This window comes from Oryzias melastigma, linkage group LG5 (genome assembly GCF_002922805.2).
Source record: "Oryzias melastigma strain HK-1 linkage group LG5, ASM292280v2, whole genome shotgun sequence".
Taxonomy (NCBI): Eukaryota; Metazoa; Chordata; class Actinopteri; order Beloniformes; family Adrianichthyidae; genus Oryzias; species Oryzias melastigma.
In genome coordinates this window covers 16,983,203-16,992,238 of record NC_050516.1, presented here as the reverse complement: position 1 = coordinate 16,992,238, position 9,036 = coordinate 16,983,203, and the positions used below count along the sequence as shown (strand labels likewise).

General features: G+C 39.4%; 1 protein-coding gene across 8 annotated transcripts in view; it reads right to left on the bottom strand.

The window, feature by feature from the left end:
* celf4 (CUGBP, Elav-like family member 4) overlaps positions 1 to 9,036 on the bottom strand; it is a 117,677-nt gene that overhangs the window by 6,816 nt on the left and 101,825 nt on the right. For 2 of the 8 annotated variants that reach the window (XM_024270936.2, XM_024270938.2), the window contains exons 8-13: positions 6,605 to 6,757; positions 6,182 to 6,292; positions 4,873 to 4,938; positions 4,460 to 4,540; positions 1,927 to 2,010; positions 637 to 831 (exon numbers count right to left, since the gene is read on the bottom strand). In XM_024270936.2, coding sequence (XP_024126704.1) covers positions 704 to 831; positions 1,927 to 2,010; positions 4,460 to 4,540; positions 4,873 to 4,938; positions 6,182 to 6,292; positions 6,605 to 6,757 — 623 coding nt within the window. In that variant the 3' untranslated portion in view covers positions 637 to 703. Of the gene's footprint in view, positions 1 to 636; positions 832 to 1,866; positions 2,011 to 4,459; positions 4,541 to 4,872; positions 4,939 to 6,181; positions 6,293 to 6,604; positions 6,758 to 9,036 lie in introns of all 8 variants that reach the window. The other 6 variants (XM_024270934.2, XM_024270931.2, XM_024270937.2 and 3 more) reach the window with 5 other exon arrangements.

The following is a 9,036-nucleotide window of genomic DNA, read 5'->3' as shown; positions in this document are numbered from 1 at the left end:
TCGGTTAGTTTGTGAGTGGGTGATAAGTTGCCCTTGAATGAAGTCATCAGTGGTGAATGAACGACACAGCCAAAACTCTCCATCACACAGATGAAGGGAGGAGACAAAGAGGAATGGCACAATTACCCGCCTGAGGGGTAATAAATGCCTCCCCCTTGAAAGCACTTCCTACCCCGCGCCGCACTCTCAACCACTCACCAATTATCTTTTACCTACAGGGCAACATGCAGCGTCACTCACTGTAAAGATGCTCTGTAAATAGGGGAGGTAGTGTGTAAGTAAACGCTTCTACAGCTTTGTTTATGTCAGGCAGCCATTAAAAAGAAATGATCTATCCAATTGGAGTATCAGAAACATATTAGAAGGCACTTATCTTCACATCAAAGCACTTTCCGTGTCTGATAAGTGGGCAGTTTTTTCATTTTTATTTATCGGGAGCCTTTAAATTCAAAGGATCAGGGGGAGCTCTTGCATTTTTAAAGAGTTGGTTTCTTTCCAAACTAGATTTCCCTCAAACACACCAGTAAAATGGCGTGATAAAACTTGTGCATTAATAAGAAATCTATACTTGGAATGTGAGTCCAGGCGTTTGGGGAGAGGAAGTAAGCGCTATATGATTCGTTTCCAGATCCTGACCTGTCTTTCCCTGTGCGTGATGGCTGCCCCGGCCACCGGGATGGTGGCGGCTGGCGGGGGCAGGGGGCTAGTAGGGGCGGTTGGCATCCTTTGGCCTTTTGAGCTGAACCTTGAGTCTTTTCATACCGATCTGGAAGCCGTTCATGGACTGGATGGCAGCTTGGGCGCTACCTGGGTTGTCGAAGCTCACAAATCCTGGGGGAGAGGCCAAAAACAAACGAGAGGAGAGGAGGGGGCGTCATTAGACGGAGAGGAAGCTCGGTTTTGTTTTCTGGAGGGAATGATGAGTGAGCATGAATCTCATGAGATGAGGCTGTCTACACATTCATGCTACATAAAAACGAGAAATGAAACCGTGTGGACGTCCACGATGCAACGACTCACAAAATGAGGATGAATACTTTCCAAACATCAACCACCAGGTAGGGATATTTCGTTTTGAGCTTTTCCATTTACGTACAGAAAGATAAAAACAAAAAAGCTTTCACAAATTCATGCTATCGTTAATAAGAAAAGAACAAAACATTAGACTTGACAGACTCGCCTTTGAGAGTTTCTATCGAGAAGCCAGAACTCACTTATAGTAATAGTTGGTAACAGGGGCGGAGCTAGAACTTTTTATATGGGGGGCAGAAAATATTGGAACGGTGGCAAATGAGAAGGCAGAGTGGACATGAAATTAAGGGATCAAAAATATGTATTTATTGCAGTTTTAATTTTGTTAACATGTGATATTATTAAGAATGTTGTTATTTTTGCAATTATTAGAGAAGCTTGAATTGATGAATACTTTATTTTTGTCAATAATGATACTAATATTGACTCAAAAATTGGGGGACGAGTTGCTAGCAAAGCTTTTTCCTGGGGGGGCTGCTGCCCCCCCTGGCCCCTCTGTAGCTCCGCCTCTGGTTGGCAAACTTTTTCTGGTGTGAATAAAGTCTTACTGTCAATTTGAAATACTTTTTTTTTTGGTATAAACAGCTACTAAGACCAAAATGAAAGGCACGATGTTCTGCATCCTTTTCTTATCCGTTAAATTACGCAGATCCAAGCAGAAATGATGCAGGTTTAGGATTTGAAACGAAAAAAAAGAAGAAAAAAAAAAGAAAACGCTGAAAGGTTGGGGAGAGGGGGTGTAGACTGTGGCACAAAGGGTGATTAGTACAAAAAAAAGAAGAAGAATCAGAATAAATAACCAATAATTTTTTGGTTTTGTTGATTTTTACCCACCAAAGCATTTACTTTGGTTTGTCGCCCGATCCACAAACACTTTGGAGGAGATGACATTACCGAAAGGCAGGAACATCTGCATCAGCTCTCCATCCCCAAACTCCTGAGGGAGGTGGTAGATGAACAGGTTGCAGCCCTCCGGTCCTGCATGGACACAAACACAGAAAGAGAAAAACGAGAAAGGAGAGATAGATGAGGAGCAGAGGTAAGAGAAAAAGACACAAGAGGGGAGACAGGAGGAAGAGGAGGAGGACCTGGACAGAGGAAGATCTAGCCAAAGAACACCAGAAGAGCAGAGTAAAAAAGATAAAGGAGGATGAAAGGTATGGTGTTATCCAAGGCCGATACAATATATACAAGTGTTGTGATGCACTGTATTGATTGCAGATGTTCGGCCCTGTGGATCTCTTATCGCTTCATCTGTTTCACTTTTCGCTTCCCATTAAGTGTAATTGCTCTTTTTGTTTGCTGGTTACAGAGTCTGCATCCACCTTCAGCCACTCGCATTGGTCATTTACAGGCAAGAAAACTCAAATGTCAACAGCATCCGTTTGTATTTATATTATTTCTGTCCCGTTTTTATATTTCCGTTTTGTGAAATGGCAAAATAGTGTCGGTACAGAGTGTGTACTTGAAAACATGTCAAGTAACAAAGTCAGGCAACATTTACCCAAAAAATATATTCTGGATCAGATAGTATTAAAGTGTACTAAAGGGATGCCAAAATTCTCAAACAAGAATCAAACTCTTTAACCTTTTCAGATCACATTTTGGGTTATATTACCACAGTAGTTAATTCTGCTTAACTTGGGCCCTGTGACGACGTGTGTAGATGGTTACCTCAAACATGAACTCAGATCTAAGGAGGTTAAACCAAATCATCAAATCGGCAGGAAATTGAATTGTTGCATCCCTAATGCACACCAGTTGAAGGATGTAGCATTGATTTTTTTTTTTATTACATTACATTACATCAGGCTAAGTATGAACCAAAGTTACTTGCTTAATAGCAAATTTAAAGAAACAATGTTTCAAAAAGTTTAGTTATTTTGTAGTTATTTAGTAAAAAAAAAAATGAACGCGTAAATATTTATTAACGCTAATTAATCACACTCTGCGAAACAACCATCTTCCGGCGGTTCAGGCTTCCATGCGTTCATTTCTGATAATGCACCCTTCATCTGACTTTATCGCATGGTCACTTACAGAAGAAATGAATGTTCAATTGATTTTTAGTACTTTAATCTTGCTATTTTTAAGTTTAGATTGCTTTTTCACAGAAGGTGGACTATTTGATAGGTAATGTGGCCTGTTGTCACGGTAACACGACAATGCGTTGCTTAGCTGAAAATGGTTCAGACTACAGCGGTAAAACAAAGCTAAATAAATGCTGACTGTCATGATGGGTTAAATAAAGCACCGGTTGTTTTTATCCCGATCATCACACAGAAGTATGTTTTGAAGAAGCCTGCACATATAGAACAATGTAACTGGAACCTCTTTTTTATGCTCTCTTATGGGGTCCAGATGACCCCACCCTTATGTTGATGTGTGATTCCTTTCATGACAAATGTAGACAGGATTTTATGCCTGCCACAGACACCAGTGAAGATAAAAATTCCTTTAAAAAAAAGTTCAGCGCGTTGCCTTTTAATGTAAATATGCCTAGGATAGCACAAGAGTTACACGTGCATCCACACTCAGCAGTCAACTTAGCATCTTTGTTTTCTTGGTGTAATACCGCAGACATAAAAGTCTTTAGAGTTCTGCTTATCTTACTGTTGTGTTTTGTGCACATAAATTATACTTCTGAGTTAACACTTTATACATTTAAACATGTCAGACAATAAAAATGAAGGGAAACATTTTCCCTCTGGTCATTTTTTGTACAAAAGCTGCATATTGTTGAAGAAAATTTACCTCGTAAAACATTAAGACTAATCAGGATTAATTACGACCCAAAAGTGTTATTAATCTGACACATTTTTTTAATCGATTGACAGCACTAAGTAAGACAAATATCGAACTGAAGCAAAACTGTGCCACAAAAATTAAGGTTTGAACCAAATTGTGGGGAAAGTGAATCGTTGCATCTTCATGGTGGTTGAAAGTAGCAGGTACCAATAAAAAAATAAATAAAAGAATCCTTTGAGTGATAAAAGCTTTAACTGTTAGATCGTTTTGCAAAGTTGAAGGGGTGATGCTGTTACGTAATACTTCCACTAGAGGGCAGTAATGTCCAGGACAAAGGTGTCCTGCTCCCGGGGGTCATTAAGTTCATAGGGAGGTTTGCAGCCTTGCTAGAAATCATTATTTAAATATATAAATATATATATTTATATATATATTCAAAATGTATTTATTATTCTGCCTCAGAATCTATTCACAAGTGGAAATGTCATTGCTAATCTCTTTGGAGTAGAACGCAGCGCTCTGCGCCACTTTACCAATAATGTGTTTACTCATGTCAATCTAAAGTGCGCCTAAAGAACATGAACCGACTGTTGTTTACTCCGGGATGACAGCGACAACTGCAGAGCGGTCGAGCGAAGCAGAAGTGAATGTCTGCGGCGGTGTGACCAGTGTGCGTTACCTTCTCGTTGCTGCTGTGGAATGATGGGTGGAGGGTGGGGGAAGGCTTGGCTGATCTGACCGTATGCAGCAGGGTAGGCTGCTGAGACACACACACACATGCCGCAGATCAGATAACAGTCATGACCACAGCGCACGCAGGGATACATATAAACAGTGTGATATATGCAGGAGCACAGCAGACAATCGATCAGATAGCAGACAATAGAGTCTACATGTTGCGCAAACACACACCAAAACACAGCAAAGAGACTAAACGAATGCGGCCCGGCGATCAAAATTTTAAACTGAGCACAGGAGTGTTATCTTTATCCTCACCCCCCCACCCCCTTCCTCCCTCATCAGTCCCCTGAACTCACACCCATGCATATAAGCAGGCACACATCCGTTCTGCAGTGACATGGACAGACAGACCTGCATACTGCTGGACTCCTGTGTAAGCCTGCTGGAGAGGATCAGCTGCAGTGGGACTTTGAGCTGCTTCATCAGAGACACAGAGAGTGGAGGAGGTGGTGAAGGGGGATCACAGATGGATGGAGGTGTGTGTTGGAGGGGGGGTGTTGAGGCAGAGAGAATGTAGATGGAGGAGAGGGCACGGAGGAAGGCGAGAGTAATATATAACAAGTGTGATAGGGAGGAGAGCGATGGAGAGAAGAATAAAAGAAGAGAAGCAAAAAGGTTAGAGATCTGAACAGTAAGGAGGCAACTCCCTTTCAGGGAGTGTTTTTCTCTCTCAAAAGTAGCTCATTTTATGCTAGAAAAGAGGAAAAGCCCAACTTTGCACAAAATTATTCAACAAATACATAAAAATATCCTTGAGTCTGTCACAAAAAACTATACATTCATCCCTCAAACGTGCAGCATGACAATATGCACAATCCAGAACACACCTGTTGCTGCACAAGCATCATAATTTGCATTTTTTCTGATTCAACGCTGTTTAAAACTACACATCTTATACGTGAAAAAAAAAACACTGATGATTGCACTTTAAAGATCCTCTGATGAAAATTGTGTTTTTAATGTGTTCTTGTAGTTCGTTTCTGACCTTGGAGGACACATATGAAGAAAATTAAGCTTGCATTTCTGATTATTATTTTATTTATTCAAGTTGTTGTGAATCGGGAGCAAATAAAAGCAAAAAAGGTAAATTTAAAATTGTTTTGTAATTTCGAGCTCTCAGCCACAGGGAGGGGAAAGGGGGCGGGGTTGCTTTGAGGTGAAATTCAAATTAAATTTTACTACTCTGCAGAAACTATGTCCAAGAAAACAACACAAATGTATTTGTTTTCCACTAAAAAAGAGCATAATTCTAATTAAAAGAGATAAAACTGAAGTGAAGTAGTGGATATGTTCTTGAAGAGGTTATTGTACAGTAGTAGTTACTGTATAAAAAAATAATGATTCGCCTTTTTTGGCAAAATAAATTCTTTAATCTCAGATATTTTTGTTCATTTAGTCAAAAATAGCTATTGATCTAACTGGCCTCTTAGGAATCAGTCGGGTTTTATTACTGGCAACTTTTCTTCACAAATTTATCACACATATGAGATTTTTTTCCCCATTATAACATCCAAAAATTAGAACAAAAAAATCCTTTCTCTACATATAAAACAATGTTTTGACATGATCATTTGAAAATATGTCAGGGCTCTAAAGTCAGCTCCCCCAAGTCCTCTCAGAAACTGGGTGAAGGTGAATGAAGGGAGCTAGAGAATGGTACCTTCAGACAGAGAGGAGAGGAAGCAGCCACCCTGAACCCCGAAACAGCTCCGCGGAGCCACGCCCAGGCCGTTTTTCTCTGAGTCCTCTCTGAAAACCACCTCCTGCAACACTGAGGAGACAGGAACATAAAAAAAAGCAGACAGATTGTTCTTCTGGCTCTTCACAAACAGAACCAATGAGGCACTATCCATGGCTCATGGCGCAGAGGCACACTCAGACTCCAGGAGCCTCGTAAGTGCCTTCGCCACACACTCATCTCCATGACATGTTCGCTGCCTGCAGGCTGAGTGCTGTCCTCAACATGCCTCGATGCTTTTCACAGACGTAAGCCAACACATGCAAACTTTCCTATTACAGTAATAGTTCTGGTACCAAGCCTCTAATTAAACGGAGCACTTTTATATTCTGTCCTCCACCCTACCTGGGTAATGGTGGATCCCGTTGGTGAAGACGGCTTCTGCAGGCGGCTGTCCGTTCGCCTGCGGGGGTGGCATGCCAGTAAAACCATTTACACTGATGGGGGAGGGGATGCTGGTCACAGTGGGGGCGCTGATGCCCGGGGGAGTGCTCCCACCTGCAGCCACGAGGCAGATATACAGAGACAGTGAGAACCCCACAGTATATTTTTGCAACACACACATAAAAAAAAGAAGAAGGAAAAAGAGAAACATTTTTTCGAGAGTGGCCACCTCTTAAATGTCAGAGGGGCCGGTCCAGTGGGCCGGTGAAGAGACTAAATGTCAGGGCTGGTTTCGTGTCCCAGTAAAGCCCTTAGGGTTACAACACACCCATTAGATCTGAGGCTGGGACATTATGTTGGAGGGAAAATATGTTCACCTCAAACAGATCACCACTCACATCATTATGTTAATTTGATTTTCTTTATTATGTCCAAAAACAATGACATTACAACTTTCATGGTGTCAAAAGAAGTCAAATTTAATAGACTGTAATGTTTGCAGCTTTTCACTTATTACTTATCACGTATTATTGTTATTGTTCGTTCTAATTTAACAACTATAAATTAATCTTTACTATTACCTCCTTCTCCATTTTCTACTGCTGGGATTGACAGTGTTGCCAGGTAGAGTAATGGTTTTCCAGCCCAAAAGTCATCAAAAAACTGCCAGATCCCAAACTCCCAAAAAGTTAATCAGTGATTAATTAGCTGTAATTAATCATCCATAATTTATTAGTTAACGTTTTGATTAAAAGCCCAACTTTAATACATTTTTTTTAATGAAATATAATCTGCAATGTTTGCAGAGCAAATCAGAAATTAAACTTTATTAACAACCAAAGGAGATCAGTCTTTTTTTTTCCTCAAACATCAAAAGCAATTAGAAAAAAAAAGGAAAGGAGAAAAAAAAACACAAATAATCAAATACTAGAGGTTCTGGTAACTTATCATGATCAAATCTCCTTGTAAAACGTATTAAAGAGTGGTTTAATATTGAAAAACCTACGCTAGTCAATGCAATTTTATTTTTTAGGCACCCTATTGATGGCATATTAAAAGCTATAAAATAAAAATAAAAATGCAGCACTCAATATTACGCCAAAAATCATTTGGTGGTTTCCTAATTTTGTACAACACCAAAAGTAAAAATCCTCCCAAGAACATATATACATTCATAAAACCAACAATCTATTGTTTCTTAATATTGCAAAGCACTTGTTTTTTTTCCACACTTTCTGTATTTCCAGTGCATCTTTATGTTTGATCCAAACACTAAGAAAATATTAGACAAGAGTGTCAAATGTTTGACCCACAGCCCGCCGGATGGTTTAATCTGGCCCAGTCATGCATCACATTAAACCAGGATGCTTGGGGAAAAGTACGTTTTTAACCCATTCCTTTTGGCGAGTTATGATTATTTAAAGAAATGGCTGCAATGCGTAATTCCACCACTAGGGGAAGCAAAGGAAAAGAAATACCAGGATAACAATAGATCAAGAAATAAACTGCATTTCTTTGCAAGCGCGTGCCACGTCTATGTAAGATCCAGATTGGTTCTCTGCCAGCCTCACTGTTCAGTTGCTATAAAATTATCATATGTCATTGTCAAAAAGATAATAAAAATAATAGCTCTAATAATAATAAGTGATTAGGCTACTGGATTGTTTAGGGCATTTTTTACAACAACTAAGAGAAAAAAAAATCTACAGATAAGTTGAGCATAGGTTATTTTGTTATTGTGTTACTGGTCCGCCCAACTTGAAATTAATCAACCAAAATGAGTTTGACACTCCATCATTGGACAACTGGGAAATACATGACCTATTAAATGGAAAAAGTAATAAAAATGTCAAGAATGTATACAAAAATGGATAAAGAATTACATGCTGAGTTGACTAAAGGCACGGAATCAACCCACTTCACATAGGATTTCGCAATCTGCCGTGAATTCATCATCAAACTCTGTTCATCACCTCGCTTAAAATTAGTAGAATCCTTCAGTTAAATTGCATTTATAAAAAAGATGAGGGAACATTTATTTATTTTAATTATTAGTTGCTCATATTGACAATGAAAAGTGTGCCACTGTCTCCCCTGTCCGCATATTCCTGGTTGAAACCTAATTTAGTGAAGAATAAAAACCTCTGGACTGACTCTGAACCCGCCCATTAAATAAACATCTGTTCAAAGTGATCTTTGCCTGAAAAGTCTGAATCAAAACCGGTTCAATACAGTCAGACCGTTCTTAGTTGAGAGGAAAATGTCACAAGAATTTCAGTGACCTTGTGCAACATTCTCAGGATTTTAAATCTTAGAAACATTGGATTTCATAGTATTCAGAATATTAAACATTTGGTACTTCTTTTGCAGTCGCTTATTTCTCTTTTTCTCCT